At 60.2% G+C, this 24,407-nt stretch overlaps 1 protein-coding gene across 1 annotated transcript in view; it reads right to left on the minus strand.

The window, feature by feature from the left end:
• C3G (C3G guanyl-nucleotide exchange factor) overlaps positions 1-24,066 on the minus strand; it is a 55,156-nt gene extending 31,090 nt beyond the window's left edge. Inside the window, 2 exon segments of the mRNA XM_037226459.1 lie at positions 18,555-18,615; positions 23,975-24,066. Coding sequence (XP_037082354.1) covers positions 18,555-18,582 — 28 coding nt within the window. The 5' untranslated portion in view covers positions 18,583-18,615; positions 23,975-24,066.
• Positions 24,067-24,407: the final 341 nt, after the last annotated feature.

Consider the following 24,407-nt stretch of genomic DNA (forward strand, 5'->3'; position numbering starts at 1 on the left):
ACGGTGCTAATGATACGAGAGCCACCGCCAGAGCCAGCGCTGCGTAAAGAGCCGCCAGATCCGGAGTTAGAGCCAGAGTGAGAACCGGCGCCAGAGCCATGGCCAGCGCCGGGCACGGCCAGTACCGAGCACGAAAGAGCTCGTCTGTTCCCTACCGCCTTGTCGCTTTACGCCTGGACACCTGTGCGGCTTGCGGTGTTAGCTCTGGCTAAGCTCGTTCGAGTGCAGTCTCCCGTCCAGCAGGTGTGCCAGAGGCGGCGTCGGTCGGGACTGACGGAGAGCAGCCAGACCGGCGCGCCGCCCTCAGCCGGGCCGGCGCCAGACGTCAGCCGACTGACGAGGCGCTGTGAAGGGTAATGCGACCGGGGCCGCCGGCGCAGACCGAGAGCAACGAGGCAGGAGCAGGTGGCGCGGCCGACTCGACTGGTGGTAGATCAAGTCCTGACAGCGCGGTGCTGCGTTGTGACCCCGCGCGGCATGACGGCTCCAGTGTGAGACGGGACGGCGCCACGGGGATCTCGGGCCCCCAGACGCCTCTCCCCGGTCCGCCGTGCCAGGGACGGACAGCGCCGCCGCCGCCGCCGCCGCCGCTCGGCGGGGGCGGCGGCGGCGGTCCAGATCTGACCTTCCGTCAGCCGCGTGGCTGACGAGGCAGCCAGCCGCTGCCGGACGACAGGACAGCGGCGAGCGGCGGAGCTCGCCCCTGACCTTGGCCGAGGGTTAGCTCGCGTTAAGACCAAGGTCGGTGACCCAGGTTCGAGTCGGGCTCTTAGCGGCGGCCTTAGCACACTTCTCGCGAGGCTGGCAGCAGCCCCGCGCGCCGGCGCCATGCATGATCCCTGACCCGACGAACTGCCGCGCCGGCCCGGCCTCTGGCACGCCGCCGGTCGCGCGCCTGCCGGTCGGCCAAGGGCAGCAGACACGCCCGACATATCCTGTTCCGGGTCCATCGCGCGCCATTAATTGACGAGCGACGGCCAGCGGCTCGCGCCCGCCCCTCACTCGCCGCAGCGGCGGTGAACGGGAGGGCCGGCGTGTCCCTACACGGTGCGCGTCGCCTCTCCTGCAGCTGGCGGCGCGTCGCGGCCGTACATGGCTGGGGTCGGCCTGGCGCGGCACGACGGGACCGGCTCGGGCAGGAACGGCGCCGCCGGATCCGCCACGCTCCCCTAGCTCCATCAGACGGCTGCGGGCGCACGCACGGTGCTGGCGGGTGCTGGCCGGCAGGGCCAGGGTCAAGTGCCCATTCGGCTTCACGGTGGTCGGCGAGCTGTCAGAGTGGTCGGTGGCCATCAGCTGTCGTTACCGCTGCCTGTCTACCACTGTCAGCGACGGACGTCGATCGGACCGGGCGCCGCGCCTCGGCGGCCGGTCTGCGGCGCTGATGCAGCTGCTAGGAGGCGGCCCACTCGCCGCCACCTGCGGCGTGCATCACCGGTGACAGCTCTGGGCCGCCTTCCCGCTCTCTCAGCGCGGGCGCGCGCCACTGACGACAAGCTGGCACCCTCGTCCTCCAACGCCGTCTCGTGACGCAGCGGCCGGGGCGAGGGCGGGGTGAAGGCGCAGCTGGCGGCCGAGCCGTCTGGCGGGGAGCGGGGCGGGAGCGGGGGCGGTGACGGTCGGCCGACGGTCGGCCGTCTGACGGGGAGCGGGGCGGGAGCGGGAGCGGCGCCGGTGACGGTCGGCCGACGGTCGGCCGTCTGACGGGGAGCGGGGCGGGAGCGGCGCCGGTGACGGTCGGCTGACGGTCGGCGGCGATACGTGACCGGTGGACTCGCCGGTCAGGCCGGACGCCGCCAGGCCGCCTGACAGAACGTTGAGCGCGCTCGGTCACCGCTACCGGCCACACTGGCGGCGGCGGGACGGCGGCAACGCACCGAGACGCGACGCGCATGACCGCGCGCGGCGGACAGGCCTGCGGTCGTTCCGCCCCGGAGTCATCGAGGTCAGCGGAGCCCGCAGCCAGGTCCCCGCCGTGAACCGGACGCGAACCAGCCCCGGAGCGCCGCACCGGCGCGAAGGCAACAGCCCCGGACCACCGCGCGCCGCTAGCGACCGACACCAGGCGTCACATCAGACAAGTCGAGCCATTTGAACTTGACCCCAGGATCATGACGCAAAGCGGTGGCGGTGGTGCAAGGGTTAGGCTGCACATTTGGGAAACCAGCGGTACGAGGTTCAATTCCACGCGCTAGCCGCCCCTCCCCCCTGCCCTGCCAGGGTGAGAGGCAGACTATGCCACATAGCCTCAGGTGCTGAGTGCATCATTACGTTCCAATGACCATGACACGAGCGGTTGCACTGTTATCACGCAAATTTCTGGTGCAGACTTACTCATGAAGTTCACGGAGCCTGAACCTGAGCGGCGCCGTCGCGCCGCACCGCGCCATGTTTGGTGCCTCTCACAGAATGCACCTGGCTAAGCCTCCTGTGGCCGCCCTCCCACACCGTTACTCAGCGGGGCACCCTTACGGAGCCGGCGGTGGGCCAACTGGCCCGATCGTGATCCCCTCCCACGGCACCGGCTGCACCGGTGCTTCCGCTGGGGCCGCCCCGCACTGGAGACGGCCAATCCGGCGGGCCGACAGCAAAACACGCGACCGCGTCACTCGGACCGCCGCTCCGCAAGGCTGACCGTCACAGGAGGCCCCGGCGGTCTGACCGCGGATCACGCGACCGCGTCACTCGGACCGCCGCTCCGCAAGGCTGACCGTCACAGGAGGCCCCAGCGGTCCGACCGCGGATCACGTGAGTGAGTTACCCGGGCCGCCGCTCCGCAAGGCTGACCGTCACAGGAGGCCCCGGCGGTCCGACCGCGGATCACGTGAGGGAGTTACCCGGGCCGCCGCTCCGCACGGCTGACCGTCACAGGAGGCCCCGGCGGTCTGACCGCGGATCACGTGACCGCGTCACTCGGACCGCCGCTCCGCAAGGCTGACCGTCAAGGAGGGCCCAGCGGTCCGACCGCGGATCACAGGTGACCGTCACAGGAGGCCCCGGCGGTCCGACCGCGGATCACGTGAGGGAGTTACCCGGGCCGCCACTCCGCAAGGCTGACCGTCGCAGGAGGCCCCGGCGGTCCGACCGCGGATCACATGAGTGAGTTACCCGGGCCGCCGCTCCGCAAGGCTGACCGTCACAGGAGGCCCCGGCGGTCCGACCGCGGATCACGTGAGGGAGTTACCCGGGCCGCCGCTCCGCACGGCTGACCGTCACAGGAGGCCCCGGCGGTCTGACCGCGGATCACGTGACCGCGTCACTCGGACCGCCGCTCCGCAAGGCTGACCGTCACAGGAGGCCCCAGCGGTCCGACCGCGGATCACGTGAGTGAGTTACCCGGGCCGCCGCTCCGCAAGGCTGACCGTCACAGGAGGCCCCAGCGGTCCGACCGCGGATCACGTGACCGCGTCACTCGGACCGCCGCTCCGCAAGGCTGACCGTCACAGGAGGCCCCGGCGGTCCGACCGCGGATCACGTGAGGGAGTTACCCGGGCCGCCACTCCGCAAGGCTGACCGTCGCAGGAGGCCCCGGCGGTCCGACCGCGGATCACGTGAGTGAGTTACCCGGGCCGCCGCTCCGCACGGCTGACCGTCACAGGAGGCCCCGGCGGTCCGACCGCGGATCACGTGACCGCGTCACTCGGACCGCCGCTGCGCAAGGCTGACCGTCACAGGAGGCCCCAGCGGTGTGGCCGCAGCGTGGCTTTGCCGCGGCGCCGCTCGACTCCTCCACCGCTGTTTGAAGACGGTCCAACGCCGGATCCGCCCTGTGTTGTGACACAAGGGTGCGACAAAATCCTCACACGGCCTTGTCGTCGATGCAGCGTGTAGCTGATGCAGCATGCATTCCCCGTAACGATGCAAGTAAGCTCTTACACACGAATCCTGAAAACAGCCGTCCCGTCGCCAGCCGTTTTTCAAAAAGATCGCCGACACCAGCCGCGCCAGTGCACCCGCTCGGTGGGTCGGTGGCTGGGCAGCGTGTTGCAAGTGAGGTAACAAAATGCAGAAATACTTGTGAATTACGGCCGAGCATAACTGCCTCAAAACAGTTCTGGAATGTCTGGCCTGATAAGGAGGCGATGCAATAGACATATTGTGCTAACACCGTGTCTAAATTCCGCGTCGGCATTTTACGCTCCACACATTTCAGAGTTGCACAGGAAATTACGGCGTACGTGATGTTTTCCGTCCGCATTTTCTGGTGCAACGGCGTTGCGTGTCTGTACGGCACGCAGAGCCCTGCCACACTGGCGTGGGGGTGAGGGCGGGGCGGGGCGGGGCGAGCACAGGACCGACCGAGAGGACGGTGGGAGCGAACTCGCACGCAGCACCGTCCGGTGACGGGCCGTCGGGCATTCCGCGTCGCCAAGCCGGCGGCCAAGCCAAACAGCGACCGGGCGCGAGAGCGCGCAAGCGCGACATGGCGGCGACACGTCGTCCGCGTCCGACGCCACCTCGACCGTGGCGGGGCTGACGGTTGCATCCACACCGCGCCCCGCGCCGAGTCGGCCGGCGGGTCCGCGTGTCCCGGGGGTCCGCCGCTGACGGCGGCCGGTGACGGCAGCGCGCAATTTGGCGGTCGGCCGCCAGGAGCGCTGCGGTCGGCGCCCGGCCGGTACGGCACACGGCGGCGCCGGCGCGCTGGCGGGTTCGAGACCCGGGGAATCCGCGCCCCTTGTTGTCACAACGCAAACTGTGAGCGCCCACCGGCGGTCGCTATTCCGAGGCACAGACCGTGCCTTTGGTCCGGTTCCACGCTTGCGCCGCAGTTCCACGAACCGTGACGTCACGCAGGTCCCGTCATCCACCACCCGTTCCCAGCCCGGCTCCGCTCGACACGGCGTCTAACGAGCACGGCAGCGCTATCTGGCCGTGCAGCCGCGCTCGCTGTCCAAACAGGGCCGCACCTCCCCGCGGCGCCGCTCCAAGGCCGGCGCTGCGGCCGCCCTGGCCCACGCCGATGGAGCAATTAGCGCGTGGCGCGTGCGCTCGCCGTCTGGCTGCGTGAAACGCGACGGCACAGATTATGCCGTCGAACGAGGCCAGCGGTGAGCAGCACGTGCGGTGGCGCGCCGTTTTTCCGAGCGGCGTCGTAAACCGGCGCGAACGGCGGCAGCGGCGGAGTGGGCGGCGGCGGCCGTTTTTTGGCCGGGTCGCGCCAGCGGTACCGGGCGGCGGACCGGTCCGAGGCGGACTGCCACGGGCCGACGGCCAGCCGCGACAGCCGCCAGGGTCACGGCGGCCGTCACGGACAATGTCACGTCTGCCGTCCCGGCGGTCAGAGAAGCCACGGAGGCCGCCATGTAACTCGTCGGGTCTCACATCACGACGTCAGGCTGGGTCGCAGACGCCGTCACGGCCGACGTGACGGCGTGCGCCGCGGCGGCCGAATCACGTGCACGTTCGTAACGGCGCTCCGTCACCGGCGGCTCGCGTGTCCGCAGGTGCGCGGATGCCGCGGTCCGCATGACCAATCCGCAGGACCGCCGCTGCCGCTATCGCAGGAGGGCGCCACCGTCCGGCGCCAGCGGCGGCAGCGGCGGCGGCGGCAATGTGCCGGGAACGCCCAGCCCGGTAGTGTCGCGCGCTCGCGGCCGCCCGCACAGCCGACTCGCGGCGCCTGCACCAGCCTGCTGGCGACTGTTGACAAGAGCGTCCGGCAGCTGACGCTACCCGGTCACACCAAGGTCACGTTCGGCCGGCCTAAGAGCGACGGGTGAGCGGAGTTCCCAACATTATCAGGGTCGGGACCGGACCAGTTCGAGTTGCTCCGGGGCTGTTCGCGGCAGCGTCGCGCAGTCATCGGGCCGAACTGAGTGCCCCAGCCGCGCGGGAATGGAGCTTAGCTCGATGGTGACGACGTTTACATTTTTTCATCCGGTCGCATCAGCGCTGTGGGAGGGGAAGAGCCCGTGCAGCCCGCCAGGCTGCTTCGGTCGGTGCCGCCACCCCGGTCGCCCCCTGCCGGCTGTCATACCTTGGCGGGCAATCTCTTGAGATCGGGCCAGCCAGTCGGCATAACTCAGCTACCGCCACCAGGCGCCTCCCGCTCGCCGCATCGGCCAGGCAATGCGCTCGTCACGCGGCCATGTCGGAGCCTGCGGGCAGGACGGCGCCAACCCAACAGGCGCCGACGGCACCTACCATACGCCGCCGGCCGAGTTTCCCGAAGCAGCGCGCACTTCCTGCTGTCGCATGATAACCGCCGCGGCTCGGGACGGAGCCCGGACGGCGCAACGCTGACCAGGGCACCGCCGGCGGCCGCGACTGTATCAGGCAGCGGCGTGCGGGGCCGGGGCAGCCGATGGCAGCAGCCACCAGAGCAGCGCCATGCATGACAGGGGAAACGCCGACGGCAACATGCTTGATGGGCGGGGCACCAGGATCAGGCGGCTATCTAGCATAACACACCGGACAGGCGACAGCCCGGAGAGTCACCTGTGTCTCTTCGGGTGAATCGACTATCTGCGTCGTTCCCCATGGCAGCCGCGGCAATATCTACACTCGCAGAACACAGCGACTGTTCCCATCAGTCCGGCACCTCGGTCGCACACTGCGATGATGCACAAACCGCACGAACATTTGTCATCCAGTTCCCGCTGTTTCAGGCAGGCTTCCAGCAGGGGTGCATGCGGGCACCGCGGGCGGCGAGCAATTGGAAGTTCGCACGACGCATGACGCACCGCTTCTGGGCCTAACCCGGAAGACTACATTTCGGAACATTCACACTGACCGCCGCCACTGCACCAGAATCCGCCGCCACCGCCACACGCTGCGCCAGAATCACCATTTCCACTACAGCGATGTGGAGCGTTTGGGGCGGGGTGGCCGACCGTACCGACCCGGCGCCCGGGCTGGGTGTTCGGCACACACCAGGGCCGGCCCCAGACCGCAGCCGGCATCACTCCAACCACCTGCAGAGACGCCGATTGGAATCAAAATTTGGGTAATTCCAAAAATTTCCGAAGTCCAATTTCAAAATACGACAGACAGGGGGTGGACGTTCTTGAAATTTTTGAAATCAGCACCGAGCGGACGCCCCCGCCGCCAGCCGACTCAGGTCCCGGCCGGTGTGGCGGGCAGCCGGTGTCCCAGGCGGGACGGGACGGGACGGGACGGGACGGGGCGGGGCCGGGCGCGTCTCTCCGTGCTGCCAACTGGCCCGTGTCGGCCCCGGCCCGGCCCGGCTCAGCGATCATGTGGGCCACGGCGCGCGGCCGCGGCCGCTCCCGAAGAAAGTGACGACGGCGGCGTCAACAGATGGCCGGCCCAGCTGGCGGGCTGGCGGAGCCAAACACAAGAGAAACAGCGGCCCGGCTCCGGCAGCGGCGCGCCACACTGGGCCGCCGACGAACGACAGCCGCGCACGGGAGAAACGCGTCCGACAGACAAACGCCGGGTAACAGCAGCCAGACGCAGCATCGCCGACCAAACACGGGAACCACAGCAGCTCACGCAGCTGAGACATGCGACAAGATGCGGCAGCCACTGGTAAAACAAAGCCTAGCAGTCACTGGTGAAACAATGTGCAGCAGCCGCTGGTGAAACAATAAGCAGCAACACTGAGGAAACGGGGAGCTATCAGCCACACACCGAGGCAATGCTAATAAAAAAATACCACGAGCATAGAGGAAACCATCGACGAAATACATGGAGGAAACACCACAGTGTGCCGGATATCAGTCAGAACCAGTATCTCCTGGTATGCTTACGGTATTCTTGGGCTCTTAAGGCTCCTGGTATTCTTGTCAGCATGACAAGTTCTCACTCAATGCACCACCGTATATGTGCAAGCGGACAATATAGTTGAACATAGCTACGTGACACAAGATGAAACCAGCAATAACTTGCATTCAACGAGTGCTACACCATACTACGGATTCAATGCACAATTACCAGACATTTCACAGCAGAAACCGCCAGCGCCCTTGGGCCAGGTGGCGAGATGCGGGTGCACATACGGGCGCCAACACGTAGACGGAGGCAAGAGACGGACAGCCCGGTACAAACAACGGAAACTGCTGGTACACACAAAGACGAGCTTCATGACGCACAAACGGCGGGTGGCAACGGCGTTCCGTCTGTTCCGGACTCGTTCGTTCCGTCAGCTCCCAGCCCAATCCGACCCGACCCGAACTGGCTGGCTGCCCGCCCCCACCGAGCAGCTGGACCATCAGCCGGTCCGGACCACCTTCCGGTCAACAGGTGCGACCATACGGGGCTATCGCCGCCGCCGTGGCAGCCTTGTCCGGAATGCAGATGGGTGGCTCCTTCCTGCGGCGCGGCGCCGCCGCCGGCGCGCGCCGAACCCGTTTCTCACGGCCGGCTGAGCGCGCGCGCGCACGAGCCGAGCCGCGATCGCCAGCGGCGCGGCACGAGTGTCACAGATCGGCGGCCGGGCACGGTGGGTCTGCGGCGCGCGCAGGAGCCGCAGCCGCTGTACCTGCTGGCGCATTACGGTGAGTAGCGGCGGCGGCGGCGGCCACGACAGAGAGGCGGAGAGTGGATCGCTGGCGAGTCAATCAGGCGGGAAATGCCGGTTTCTCGCGGTGACATCGTGAGCCTTGTGCACTTTTTTATCTTGTGCCAGATCTTTGTTGGAGAAAGGATCATAAAACTCCAGTCGTCACGGTGCACTAACGCCGTAAAAATCCGTCTCGCTGACTGAAACTGGCATAGCACACCAGCGCGAAAGGATAGATCGCATAGCTGCACGGCGATGTGCCACGACCGTAGCTGCAAATAATTCTCTGACACCCTCTAACAAAGGACAGCGAGCCTGATGAGGAAAATCAGAATCGCATATCGACAAAGTTGAGACGCCTTCATCAGCATCCGCACCCCGTCTGACACGCTCGCTTCTGAAGGGCGCCACGTATCGTATGGCCTCGGGCATAGGACGAACGCCCCCCCCCCCCCCTCAAACAGCGCCAATCCGAGATCAGAACCAAAACGTCACATGGGAGCCCCCGCGCGCCCGACGCCGTCTGAGACGGCGGGCGGCCGACATCCGCCTCCGGTGGCGGGCGCCGGTCCCGCATCGACCGCCCGATCAACGCGCCGGGCACGGGCAAGAGGCGAGCAGCACCCTGTGCCCCTCGGGCCGGTCGCGGCTGTCGCTGGGTCGCTGCGCCGCCGCCGCCGGCAACCCGTCTAATTCGAGCCCGGCCCCGGTGCCGCCGGTTAAATCCGGGGTGCGCGCCGCCTGGTCGGCACCGCGAATAGAGATCCGGCTGCCAGCTGACAGCGGCCGTTTGCAAGCCCGGGGTCGGGCCATCAAGACCACCCGCCGGCCGGCCAATCAGCGGCACCCAATTACCAGCGCCGCCCGATATAGCTGGCGCCGGTCCGCGGCCCAACACTGGCCCGGGACAGTCACACGCCCGAGGCGGGACCCGTCCCGGCCTCCCGCTCCGGGGCCCAACGAGCGGCGGTCGCGTCTCTCCGGCCTGTCTCTCACACGCGCCGTGCTGCCCGTAGCGGCACGTAGCGCCGCCGCACCGAACGATCGCGATCGATCCCGACTCGGACCGCGGCCGGCCGGAACGGCCTGTGGCCGCTTGCCGCCTCGCTCCCCCCCCCCCCCCCCCCATATACGTTTGCGTCGGCGTGCGCAAGAGGCTGGCGACATGCCAAAAAAGGTCGCCGCAAGCGCCGATCGAGTGACGACCGTCGCCGCCCACAGGAGATCGCCGAAAAACGGCGCGCCGGTGGCGAAACGCGCCGAGCACGCCATATGGGGCTGCGGCGACGGCGACGGTGGGCTGCGTCGGTTAAGCAAGGGCGGCGCGGAAGCGGACCAAGACGGCCGGGGGACGCGCGCCCAACCGTCACTTCTCATGGGTTGACCGCGGCGCGACGCAGCCGGCCACGCCGCTGCGACATCCCCGCATACCAGCCACTTTCCACGAATTTGCGCAAGCCTCCTGTGAAACGGGTGCAAGCAGGCCGCAATCGGGCATTTCGCGCGATCGCCCGTTCAACCGACGGCGAAAGCCCAAACACGAATGAAATTGATGCCCCGCCAAGCGGGAGATATCATCATCATTTCTTGATGGGACATCGATTCGAGCGGTTTTTGCACGTTTGCTTGCTTGGTAAGGCAAAAAGTGACACCATAACCAGGGCACGTCTCTGATGCCGCGGGCCATAACGTCACAATCAGGCGCGGTTTGGCTCAGCGTTCCCGCCGCTCGCGACTGGTAGTGTACACAGTGCGTAGTTGGATTGCACCTTCGCGGGATGCAGCACCGTCCCGTGAATCTCTGCCTCTGCAGACCGCAACAGGGGCGGACACCTGCCGCACCTCAGGCTGCGCGGCCGCGTCACAGCCACGCCGCGATAACGGATGGCGGACATCGGACATCGGACAGAAGGGGGCACAGCGGCCGCCGGCGACGTGCGGACTGTCATCTGGCTGGCCGGTCCGACGGGCCGCCAGATGCAGGACGCATGCCGAAGCATGGCGCTCGATACACTGCAGAGCGGCTGAACGGCCTGGACCCGGTGGTGCGCGGCGCAGGAGGGCGCTACGCAGAGGAGATGAAAGCACACGTCCTCCAATCAGCACCGGCGGGGCCGGCATTTCCGACGGGTGGGCCAACGTGACCGGCGCGTCGGAGTCCTGCGAGCGCCAAGCTTCTCAGCGGTTACCAGGGCTGGAATTTCCGACGGGTGGGCCAACGTGACCGGTGCGTCGGAGCCCTGCGAGCGCCGAGCTTCTCAGCGGTTACCAGGGCCGGAATTTCCGACGGGTGGGCCAACGTGACCGGTGCGTCGGAATCCTGCGAGCGCCGAGCTTCTCAGCGGTTACCAGGGCCGGCATTTCCGACGGGTGGGCCAACGTGACCGGTGCGTCGGAGTCCTGCGAGCGCCAAGCTTCTCAGCGGTTACCAGGGCCGGGATTTCCGACGGGTGGGCCAACGTGACCGGTGCGTCGGAGTCCTGCGAGCGCCGAGCTTCTCAGCGGTCGGTCGGCGGCTCTGCACACCCGGCATCGCATGTCAGATAGAGCCACTGACCAGTCCTCCACTCAACAACAGATGACTTGTCAGCCGATAGCTACCGGTGCTACCGGAACGACCATGACGATTTGCGGCCTCGTCGGACATCCGGCGATCTGTCATCTGCTGTCATCGGCAGCCCATTTGTCACGCCATTTATAATGTTCGTTAAGTTTAAGCTTCCACACGTTTAATTCTTCAGTCGACTACATCTGAGCCTAGCCTGTGCTTTAAGAAAAGCGATGATCAAAATCGGACAGCAGGAGGTCGTTTTCCCCCAAACCATCATGTATTCTTTCGCCTTCACGGAATTGAGGTTACCACAGTGCCAGACAGAAGTTCTGGTCATAGCCGAGACATGCATGACCTCGGGCCAGGTCATGTAGGCAGCCCGCAGGCATACGGCCAGGAGCTTTGCTGTGATGTCAGGTAAAGCGTGGGCCCCTGCCAAGCCAGGACGTCTCGAAAGATTTCACCACGGTCTGCGAAGAAAATCGTCATTTGCAGCTCGATTTTCACGGAATGTCTTTCAAATAAATCGCACCGGAATCCATTGTGGTCAACTTTCCGATTCCACGTCATCATGATCATGGCGTGGTGTAACATGAGCGTGAACGTAACGTGAGCGAGCTAAAATACCAGCATCAATGAAAAACGAATGGACAAGCGGTTCGGCGTCCGCAGTACCTGCCAGTGTATTGGTGATGATTTGGTATTTTAGGGCGCGTCGGCATCGGGGCCATTTTTCGCCCTGCCAGTGTATGCATGCATCGAAGGGTATATTGAGCACGTGCATCTATTGTGGAAGTCACGGTAGATATTGCATTCTTGATTGGATGCATACCAACGACTAAACAAAGCACCACACCTCTTCTAATGTAGAGATTGTTACGTGACGGTGTCGTGCCGACACCTGGCTACTGCCGCGATCTGCACCCTTCTGCACGCAATCCGGTCGAATTAGTCCTAACCTGCTGAAGTGCAGAATGTTCGGGAGGGCCGGAGCAGCCCTGCCAAGGTTCTCTCCCCCAGGATGGCCCAAGCAGCCCTACCGAAGTTCTCTCCCCCGAGAGGGCCCGAGCAGCTCTGCTGAGGGTTTCCCCCCAGGAGGGCCGAAGCAGCTCTGCCGAGGTCCTCTCCACCGGGAGGGCCGGAGCAGCTCTGCCGAGGTCCTCTCCCCCGGGAGGGCCAGAGCAGCTCTGCCGAGGTCCTCTCCCCCGGGAGGGCCGGAGCAGCTCTGCCGAGGTCCTCTCCACCGGGAGGGCCGGAGCAGCTCTGCCGAGGTCCTCTCCCCCGGGAGGGCCGGAGCAGCTCTGCCGAGGTCCTCTCCCCCGGGAGGGCCAGAGCAGCTCTGCCGAGGTCCTCTCCCCCGGGAGGGCCGGAGCAGCTCTGCCGAGGTCCTCTCCCCCGGGAGGGCCGGAGCAGCTCTGCCGTGGTCCTCCCCCCCGGAAGGGCCGGAAGCAGCTCTGCCGAGGTCCTCTCCCCCGGGAGGGGCGGAGCAGCTCTGCCGAGGTCCTCTCCCCCGGGAGGGCCGGAGCAGCTCTGCCGAGGTCCTCTCCCCCGGGAGGGCCGGAGCAGCTCTGCCGAGGTCCTCTCCCCCGGGAGGGCCGGAGCAGTTCTGCCGAGGTCCTCTCCCCCGGGAGGGCCGGAGCAGCTCTGCCGAGGTCCTCTCCCCCGGGAGGGCCAGAGCAGCTCTGCCGAGGTCCTCTCCCCCGGGAGGGGCGGAGCAGCTCTGTCGAAGTTCTCTCCCGGTGGCGATAGTCGTCGAGAACGGGGGCTCCAGCCGACGCCAGACCATGCACCACCAGCCGAGAACTGGCGCCCCCTCCGCCGGCCGACACCGCACTATGCCTGCATCGCCCTGTAACCCGCCCCGCGCAATCTCAGCACGAGGCGTGGCGGGCACGTGCCGGCGCCGTGACCGCCGCCTCCCGAACATACCCTGGGAGGGAGCGCCGCACACGGTCATCTGCCGCTGGCCGGGGGCGGTATCGATCCGCTGACCCGGCCAGTGAGACCCGCCAGGGGTCCGATGATTGTGACAGCGACGTACACCCTTACACTCGGTACACCATCTCCTTAATACCGTGATCAGCAGCATGCGACCAATTCCGTCCGCAGTTATGACCAAATCGACCTGGTTTAGCCCGACTCGACGATGGCCGCGGGCCTATTTCGGGCAGAACCGTAACTGGCAGCAGTCGGCCGATTGGGTACAGCGGTGAGCAGCAGGAATCACCGATTCCGCCGCAGCGTCGCAACTTGCGGGAGTTGGCTATTTGGTGGCGACCGTAACTGACAGGAGCAGGCTGATTGGCTGAGCGCCGTGGCGACCGGGCGTGACTGATTTGGTCTGAGCCGACGGCCTGCCCGAGGCTGTTTATCTGAGCCCGCTACAGCATCGACCGGGCTCCTCCCACGGCGGCCGGACAAGACAGAGGAGCCGACACACGGAGCAGAGGAGCCGACACACGGGACACAGGGTGCGACACACGGGGCAGAAGGAGAGACCCACGGGGAAGAGGGGGCGGCACACGGGACAGAGGGTGCGACACACGGGAAGGAGGGGACGGGACACAGGGTGCGACACACGGGGCAGAAGGAGCGACACACGGGGAAGAGGGGGCGGCACACGGGACAGAAGGAGAGACACACGGGGAAGAGGGGGCGGCACAAGGGACAGAGCGAACGGTACTCGGGGTGGAGAGGGCGGCACCCGGGACAGAGGGGGCGGCACTCAGGGCAGAAGGAGCGGCGCACGGGACAGAGGGGGCGGCAACCGGACGGAGCGGGCGACACACGGGATAAAGGAGGTGACGCACGGCAGCACACGAGCTGGTTTCGTGCCGTCCTGGGTCACACCAACTCTCCCAATGACCTCTCTTCACCTACCAAACTTCTCGCGTCATCTGCAAGTGTAAGCCATTCATCAGGCCTGCCGAGAAGACCGGACACAACGAGTGGCTCTGTGATTCACAGATGTGCTGTGGAAGCAAATGTCTATTGCAGAGGTCCCGCTGCCGAATATGGGAACGGATGCAATGACGCCTCATTTCCGCTCAATGGAGGGAGCTCAGAGGATGCTGTATTTCTCCATTGAGGTTGTCCGTCCAGCAGACATCCACAGCGACACAGGCGACGATCCCCTTGAGCATAAATTGATGCATAGGATCATTAAAAGTGTGCAAAACATCGTCCAACTTCTCTAAAATTAAAAATGACTAGGTCGAAATCCCACGACATATCACCTTTTGGGCATGCCCACACTGTATCCCCAAGATTTGGTGGTCTGAGCCCCAATCCAGCTTCCATGCCTACGGCCATCTGGGTCACATGCGTAGCACGCCCCCGCAGTACTGCGCGGGCGATCCGGCCAGACAGCACGGCTGTGGCATTACCGCAGCGGCTCGCATCCCGTGACCCATGGAAACGCCACGGCAGCCAGCCAGACCATCGATCTCAGCCAAACCTTCAGCGGCCGCCAGCCGCCGATCTGCATCCCGCCCCCAGCCTGGCAGGCAGTTCGGCGGCAGCGGCCCCACCCCGCCACAGGCGGCAGCGACGGCGCTGACGCCACTTCACTCACCCGAGTGGCTCGGTTCGATCAGCACCATATCTCCGGGCGGCGCTCACGCGGCTCGCGGGGCCACCATGGCGACACACGCTGCGTCACGGTCCAAACACGGCCCGACACTGGCCGCGGCGGCGGCGCCGGGGCGTCTCGGCGGCGAAGCGGCGAGGCGGCGACGCGCGCGCCGCCTGCCGGCCGCCCGCCCAACCGCCGTGTGGGAGGGGGCACCTGACGACCGGCGATCGATTCCGGCCGCCGGCGAACTTTGGCCTCCGGCGAGGCTCTGGGCTGGCTCTGTGCGCTCCAGGGGACTCGGCCTCCGGAGTGACTCACAGGATCGGCCCCCGGTGCGGGAGGAGGAGGAGAGGAAGCACCACCAGCAAGGAGACGCGGCTGCAGAGAGGCTTGCAGAGGATGGTAAGACGTCGAGCCCAGAGGAGGTTAAAAAGGGGCTAAGAGGACCGAAGCGCCGTATTCCCCTCCCCGGTCCCAGAGTGCGACCAGGTTCGGACATACGGGTGGCGACTACTGGGGTGTCTTAATGCGCGTCCTGACCTGCACAATTTCTACCCGGGGACTGCCCCAGGCGGAAAAGAGTCCGACCCTGCACGAGAGATGGTGGGACACAGCGCGATCGACTGTTCAGAGACAAACATACTTGCAATCCTCAGCCGGGGCGGCCACTATATTCTCGAGGCCCGACAACGGAACGAAAGTGCAAAGTGACTTTGTTGCGCTCAGCCGCGCACACAGCGCCATCAGCTGCGAAGTCCGCTCCGAATCCGAGCCCGCTGCCAGCTCGGAGATGCCACAAGTCCCGATGTCACAGTGACCGCTAACCCGGTATTCCCCAGACATTGGCACTGTCGGGATACAACACAAGTCACGGAGCACCCAGTGAGTCCGCGCACCGGGAGGTTCGATCCTCTCTGCAGCTAACGGACAGCAGACACCGCACCCCAGCACTGCGCCGGCAGAGACCCGGTCCTCTCTGCAGCTAACAGACAGCAGACACCGCACCCTAGCACTGCGCCGGCAGAAACCCGGTCCTCTCTACAGCTAACGGACAGCATACGGCGCATCCCAGCAGCGCACCGGCAGAAGCCCGGTCCTCTTTAAAGCTAACGGACAGCAAACGGCGCACCCCAGCAGCGCACCGGCAGGGGCTCGGTCCTCTCTTCAGCTAACGGACAGCAGACGGCGCATCCCAACAGCGCGTCAGTAGAGGCCCGGTCCTCTCTACAGCTAACGGACAGCAGACGGCGCATCCCAACAGCACGTCAGTAGAGGCCCGGTCCTCTCTACAGCTAACGGACAGCAGACGGCGCACCCAAGCAGCACGCCTGGGAGGCCTGTTCGGTTGTTTTGCTGTGAGCTGGGAGTCATAAATAAACACTTCTGAAACGGTTGATTCATGGTAGAACACACACACCGTTTGCACGAATCGCATGCAACATGTGCACTTAGAGGCGCTGGTCGACATACCAAAGCCGAGATGGGTGGTGCGGGTGACTGAAGAGCGCACCCAATCACACAAGAACCTTCAGCAACGGGTTCTTTCCAGTTCCGTTCACACATTTATAACGCGGTGGAGCGACAAGCTGTGGGGCGTTCCACGACCAAGCAACATGTTATAGCTGCAGCCCAACACCTTTTTCCTTCTCAACTAAGGTGAGTGGGCGCTGCACAAGTCAAACGTTTCGCTTGCCTGAGTGGACAACCCTTTCCGCAAAAACTGCTCAAGGTAACATGAGGGTCTTGATCAGTTATCATGTGCACAGGTGCGCGGTCGCTAAGATTCACCCGAAACGCAATGCCAAACGCCATCCGTGTCGGACGATATCCAATATGTATTATTTTCGGACCTGGCACACCAACCGAAAATCTTCTTCAGCCGTGACTTACGCAAACGAGATGCATCCACTCGCAGACGAAATGCACTTGCCATGTAAATCCGGTCACTGAGCTTTACCGGACGTAATTCATTATCACTTCTAGCTGCATGCTGCATGTATTAAGATGCTGTACTCCGATCACAAGCTTGCCGGGCTTACAACCCACTGTCTGTTCCCACCCTTGAGGTTGTCACAATCTCAGGTGCTCGGCGAGCTGCGAATTCCATTAAACGCTCCATGCACCGTTCGTTAGACAGATGGCCATTATAAACCCGCTCGAGTAGCGGTCATGTCGCAGCCATAATCAGAAATGTAGCTTCCGTAATTACGCGGGAATTTGCCCGACGTCTCCGCAGCCTCATGGTTCGTATGCCCTTGCCATATGTCAGAGAAATCTGATGCTGACCTGTCTGCACTTGCCAAACGCCTAAGCCAGCAAAGGCTGTCATGCCCGCATTACTCAAACGTCCGGAGCAATCTCATGTCCGCGTGTATGTATTTGCCACATGTTGGAGGGGTGCGACGCTGGCCCATCTACATTTCCCCCATGCCTGATCAGCCAATGTCGGCACGGCACAGCATGTCTGCATTCTCCCCACGTCGGATCAGCCAATACCGGCACGGCACAGCATGATTACATTACCCCACGTCTGATCAGCCAATGTCGGCACGGCACAGCATATCTGCATTCCCCCCACGTCGGATCAGCCAATACCGGCACGGCACAGCATGACTACATTACCCCACATCTGATCAGCCAATGTCGGCACGGCACAGCATGTCTGCATTCCCCCACGTCGGATCAGCCAATACCGGCACGGCACAGCATGACTGCATTACCCCACGTCTGATCAGCCAATGTCGGCACGGCACAGTATGTCTGCATTCCCAGCACGTCTGATCAGTCAATGTCGGCACGCCACAGCATGTCTGCATTCCCCCCACGTCGGATCAGCCAATACCGACACGGCACAGCATGACTACATTACCCCACGTCTGATCAGCCAATTTCGGCACGCCACAGCATGTCTGCATTCCCCCCACGTCGGATCAGCCAATACCGGCACGGCATAGCATGTCTACATTACCCCACGTCTGATCAGTCAGTGCCGGCACGGCACAGCATGTCTGCATTCCCAGCACGTCTGATCAGTCAATACTGGCCCGTCTGCATTCCCCACTCGTCTGAGCAGCCTGATGCACGTACGTGCCTGCAGTTTCCGGGCGTCTAGGCAGTGACACTTTCTTACTTGTATGAGTACCGCAACTGCGAAAAATCCGGTGAAATGACTTTCCAGTCAGACGGCAATTCATTCACGACCCCAGTGCAAGTTCCCATATAGAAAATTAATAACCCGGACGGCCAAATCTCAACAAGCGTCTTCAAAGGGCAAAATAGAACTACTGGAAAAATATATCGTGCAAGAATGTGCAGGGCGTTCATAATATTACGCCAAACACGATGCTGAAGCAAATGAGCCATGATAACTGGAAGCTCTGGCACGGCTTGCTTTTAGTTAGCTTTCATGCAGGTATGACAGAAACGTTTGGGCTTACCAAGTTTGCTTTCAGATCTCAAACATCATATGCCTAACTGCAGTTAATGGCTATAACCTTCCGGCTGAATTAATACGTGCATTGTAATACTGGAACAGCCCTAGGAGTCCGCGGTACGACAAAATGCAATCAAAGCCTTCTGTTGCGAAAATGAACGATGAAGAATTTCGCGTCGCCTTTTGAACATTGCCACAATTTTCTTCCCTGCGACATACCTAGTCACGAAATCAAGTGGAAAAGCTTATCAACTTTTACATGCACGACCGTCACGGATTACGAGCCCCCCTGAGACTCAACTGACGATAACTACATGCACTGTGCCCGGCCGAAAACAAGTGTCACGTCAGCGCCCGGCCTGATCCCAGCCAGGCCAACAGCAGCTGGACACCCGTCCTCGTGCAGCACAACCGGCCAAAACACCACGGCGCTGGCACCGGCACCGGCCGGCAGGGGCCGGCACCGGCACCGGTCAGCTGGCCGGCCCGGCAGAGGGGCGAGTGCGTGGCCGCGCCGCGGTAGACCCACCTGAGCCGTCCACGGCGAGGGCGTCCATGGCAGCCGAGCTAGCGGAACTTCGCCATAGCGCCTGAAACACAAGTGGACGTGAAGCCGACGGCGCCGCCAGAGGACCCGCCACCCTGTTTGCAGTGCAGGCATTTCAATTGCGACGCGACTATCGACATTCAATAAACAATACGTCCCGCAAATTATAAACGACTGAAATCGAGAGCGGCGGACTACACAGTCGGATCAGTCTCTCATTGACCTTTCTGCCAGCGTCAAAACACAGAGGCGCATAGTCGTTGACACTCGTCGCGACCGAGCCCGTATGCACACCTGAGTCTCATTCCCTTCCCGCCCGCACAGTGTTTGGAGGCTACTCGCCCGGCTGCCGCCTCCCAAACTAATCATGAACTTTCACCACGCCCGCGAGCAATTTCCGTCCACCGCTGCCACGCATAAACTTCCGCCCGGCCGGTAAACAGTGTCGGCCTGCCGCCGGTGTCGGGCACGACGCGTCGGACCGCGGCCGACGGCCGGCGCGCGCGCGGCAGCCGCGACCGCGTGCCGCGGCGTGGCGTCCCGCATCAGCGCTGGCCGGCGCTGACGGCGCCCGGCCGGCGGTTCGGCCAGCGGCCGCCGCCTCTGTTTGTTTGGAAGAGCGGCCGGTTGTGTTGGCTGCTGACCGTCAGCGGCGCACGGACAGCAGGGCGCCGGTGCAGAGATCGGGACGAGGGTGCAGAGATCCAGACACGGGTGCAGGGATGGGTGTACGGGTGCAGAGATCGGGGCACAGGTGCAAAGATCCAGGCACGGGTGCGGGGATGAGGGCACGGGTGCAGAGATCGGGGCACAGGTGCAGAGATCCAGACACGGGTGCAGGGATGGGGGCACAGGTGCAGAGATCGGGGCACAGGTGCAGAGATCGGGGCACAGGTGCAAAGATCGGGACACGGCTCGCCGGCCGGCCCGTCCCGGATGCACGCGCAGCGAGCGGATCTCTTGGGGGGGCGGGGGGGGGGCGACGTGGCGTCCGGCGCGGCTCGGCCGCCTCCGCCGCGGCGTGGCCTGGTTAGACCACGGGCAAGGTTTGACAAAAGACCGGCGCTTCTGCTCACATCAAAACATGAAACAAAGCAGTGTAATTCAATAAGTCCCAGAGATTGTAACGGAGAAGTTTTATGGTGAGCACGGCAGTCACGAACTACACTTACAAAACGCGCCGAGCCAAGTAAAATTACGATAAGAGGCATCGCCCGGAAGGCTATGTACAGGCCGGCGCCATCGAACCGAGCGAGCCAATTGAATCTATGAGACCACGATAGCCCCACGATAACCACCGTCAGCTATGCATAACTAAAGCAGAGCAGTTCCAGTCGTATAACGAATCGATATGGGCTAGTGATAGCGATACATATGCATTGATACGGACATATATAATGCAAAGATCCTTCCGTCGCGCCGTTTTAAATGCAGGTCACGACATGATTGCGCCTCGTTATTGTAGGCTGTGAAAACGCTGGACACTGGCCGAGGTGGTCCTCCTGTCTTGCCCGGTGAAGTACCCTATGCCAGCTTTACCCCCACCCCCTGCGCACTGCTGACAGGGTGGTCCTCCTGTCTTGCCCGGTGAAGTACCCTATGCCAGCTTTACCCCCACCCCCTGCGCACTGCTGGCAGGGTGGTCCTCCTGTCTTGCCCGGTGAAGTACCCTATGCCAGCTTTACCCCCACCCCCTGCGCACTGCTGAAGTTGTGGTGAGGGGGTAGGGGGGCACGGTGTCCATTCCGATACCGACAGCAGGCACACGCCTAGAGGCAGTGACCCAGCCAGTCCGGCTCAGGGTAGCCGCGCACGCCATCTGCGCCACCGGAGCAACGGAGGCTGTAGTGACGTCATGGAACGCCTGCTCCCGCCCCGAGCACCACGACAGCACAGCGTGACAAACGGATCGCCACCGCTGTCCGCTGTCGCCGTTACCGTACCCACTGACTTCAGACGATGCCTTGTGTGAGAGTGGTTCTTCACTCGAAATCATGCTGTGGGTCGGGGCGAATTAACGTGCAGCGTCAGTATCACATTAGGGTATAGATTAGTTCTAGTTTCTGGATTGTTCTGGAGGTAAACATGGATAAGGTTATGCAAAAGGTTATGAAAGAGGATGAAGAACACTCCCCTTAACATACATAAAAAATGAAGACAAATAAACCCTACTTTGACAAATACACATGGCCATGTAAAACAAGGGCAGGTGGCAGCTATGAGGTGAACATACATTCATTAACCACTGTTTAGTTTATACACTATATTTGTTATTTGTTTTACACACTGCACTGCACTTGCCACATCATAGAGAACAGATAGTCCCAGGAAGGTGATGAGCAGGATGATGGACTCAGTGACATCATAAGACATCAGGTTTTCTGTACAATGTGTAGTCTCATGGTAAAAATAGAGCCAATTTGTGCAGATGAAATCACTGATATTTCTAGAAACAGCACATACCAGCTTTACCAGCTGCGAGTTCTGGTGTATACAACAGCCATCAGGCAACACCATTGTAGGAACTGTACCCACCAAAAGCTGAAAACATTTTTTTGGTTTATACAAAAACAAATGACTCAGCGACAATTATCTTACCCTTTGAGGGGCCTCTGGGTTATGCAAGATCTTCAAAGGCTGCTACCCAGCTGGCTCCTAGCCCCAAGATGCCAACTGGGAATGCAGCTGGTGGGTGGTTGCCAGAGTGGCAATATTCTGTTGCCTATGTGGCAGGCATGTTAAATCTGTTCTATGATATGCATAGTGTTCACTGTCTGTTACTTCTTCCCTTATCTAGGTCCAGCCCACCAGCATCACCAGTATCAAGAAAAAATAGCAGTCTGGCCAACTCAGGATAAAGGTGCCTCAGGCTTAGCCAATCAGCCAGACAGGTCAGATATCAGAGTTCAGGGTCCATGTGAAACATATAAGCAGCTACCTTGTACATGCAGAGGCTGCTGAGAAGCCAAAAGTTTGATGTCATGAATTCATATTGACATTCTTCATACTTAAGAGGAATATTCCAAATTTATAAGGGGTTCTGAATGGAAATAGCTATCTTGAAGACCCTTCAGTGCTGTTCACAATCATGCCATTCTTCAGGCCTAAGCCCCTTAGTTTCTGAGCTACACACCTGCAAAAATGAGATAGGTGTATGGGGGAGAGCACTTCAAAGTAACCCTCGCATTCATGAAGCCATAATAACCTTGTCCAAACCCTGTCATTCCATAAGCCATGTGACAATAAGGTAAAAAAAATAATGAGCACAGTTTCTAGCTGCCAATTGGCTCTCAATCAGTGTTTGTTCCATAATATCTCATGCTTACTTTAATATCTTCAAATGTGAAACATACCCTTTAGCCTGATCTTCACTACATACTTATGCAGGAATGAAATTTAAAAAAAACAGATATCCCCATTTGGTGGTGATGGCCTGTGGGTGAATAGCCAAATTACAAATTCAGGGTCCCAACAAAAACAAATGTTAAGTACATCCAATGGTGTGTTCCTCACTTGCATGTAATACCTGCATACAACATGTTTTGTATAAATACTTGGTTCAAACTGGGCTTACAAGTTATAACAACTATTGCTGCTCATATTGGTCCACACACATCTTAAATATCTATCATTCCTTATGTTGAGCATGTGTAGGTCCATGCTAATTCCATGTACTATATAGCATATCTGGATCTAATAAAGCTCATGCATAATGTTTCTATGGTCTTCCTCCATGCATCACAGCAATTTATCAATTGAAAAAGACCCTCAGCTCATATTCCATTGCAGTAAGGGAAGGAATTCAATCATCTGTGAATACAATTATGAATAAATTCAGGAAATGATATTGCTTCTAGAAATTTATATAAATGCATCAGATCCATATTCATGCACATTGCTGGCTATTATTTCATACATTTGCTCTTTACAATAAAAATTCTGCAGCTTTAGGCTTTGCCTTTACTTTCTGGAAGGTCATTACATGATAAATAAAGATAACTATGCATATGTACTTATGATATCACTGTGCTCCAGCCAAGTGTTATTGCAAAAGAAGAAGCATGTGCAAGTTCTTGTATTTCAGTTTTAGGGGCTGGTCAGCACCAACAGCATTATATTTGGAAGTTTTAGCACACAACCTTTCCAGTAGGTCAACATCCTGTATGAGCAATACCATTAAGTCTATGTCATATATATATATATATATATATATATATATATATATATATATATATATATATATAGAACCTAAGACCAGAACCTCAGCTAAGCTAACCCAACCTAACCTAACCTAACCTAACCTAACCTAACCTAACCTAACTAACCTAACCTAACCTAACCTAACCTAACCTAACCTAACCTAACCTAACCTAACCTAACCTAACCTAACCTAACCTAACCTAACCTAACCTAACCTAACTGAACCAAACCTAACCTAACTGAACCAAACCTAACCTAACTGAACCAAACCTAACCTAACTGAACCAAACCCAACCCACTGAACTGAACCAAACTGAACCAAACCTAACCTAACCTCCCCACCCTATATCCCCTTCCACCCAGCATCCCATCGGCGTCTGTGTTCCACGCCACATATAGGCACCATATAGTGAGCTTTTATTTAGCTGCAATGTTCTCATTTTGCTTTACATTCCCCACCCAATCCCCCTGCAACCCATTGTCCCATTGGCGTCGAGGATCAAATTCCATGGATTCTTGTTACCTTGGCCCCCTACATTTTTATGGTTCTTGATGCTGCTTGATGCGCAGCAATGTTGTGACCGCGCACAGTAATGGCACTGGTGTCGCGGCCGCTGTGTGCAGGTGCAGCGCTCGGGAGCTCGCCATAGTAATTATAAAACATTTGAAGGTAAGATCATGAATCTACCTGTTTTGTGATTGTTCATGATATGTCCTGCCTTAAACACAACAAATGGTGTACAATGATTTTTCTAATGTTAGGTAGGAAAGTACACCCTGACCTATATATGACTACCTACATGCAAGGGTAAAATGCTGCCGATCTATGGAAGATACCTGGAGTGCAATCTAACAATGGCAGACATTAGAAGACAATAAGGTTGTACTCAAAAGTTATGCATAATGATTGATAATTTCTTTGACTGATTTTCCATCAGGCAGGCAGCTGAGTCCACAGCATTTCCTGATGCCAGAAAATGTTAACCAGTAAAGGAATGCTGAGAACAACTACATCACGCCAGATATAATTGCCTTCATCTGCTGTATGGCATGCACGTTGCACATATCCCACATATTTTAAGTTCCACAAAACAAACGGAAGCCTGTCCGAGGCGGATGGAAGTCTCGAATAAAGCGAACAGCGAGTCTTAGCTATGTGGTTTGTTTTTAACATGACAAAAACAACATACCCACGTACTCACAAATATAATATCGGTGACTGGCAGCCGTTTAAGCTTGTAAAAGGCTTCCAAAATGTACCGGAGCACCGATCAACCCCGCGCATCCCCTCCCATTTGCCAGCCGACAACGTCCCCCGCCCACTCGCACCCAAAGCACCATAAATCGCTGCAGCATTTACGCAAGATGAACAAAAGCGCCAGATCCGTGCATAATATTACCCCCTTTCCCTTTGTCGTCGAAGGAAGTAAAAAAGTATTGTCGCTAGGGAACATTCCTACTGCCGTATATCTTGCTAAACAAGTATTTTCAACTAATTTAAGCCACTGCGTTCTATCAAGATGGCACACAATAGCTAATCTTACCTTCTCAATTTTGAGTTACCTTCACTCACGACAATGTGGGGGAAATTTCTTACCACTTTTAAAAGACAAAAAGCTGTTAATCTTACGTCAT

The sequence above is a fragment of the Pollicipes pollicipes genome, unplaced genomic scaffold (genome assembly GCF_011947565.3).
Source record: "Pollicipes pollicipes isolate AB1234 unplaced genomic scaffold, Ppol_2.1 Scaffold_5724;HRSCAF=6776_pilon_pilon_pilon, whole genome shotgun sequence".
NCBI classification, from domain to species: Eukaryota; Metazoa; Arthropoda; class Thecostraca; order Pollicipedomorpha; family Pollicipedidae; genus Pollicipes; species Pollicipes pollicipes.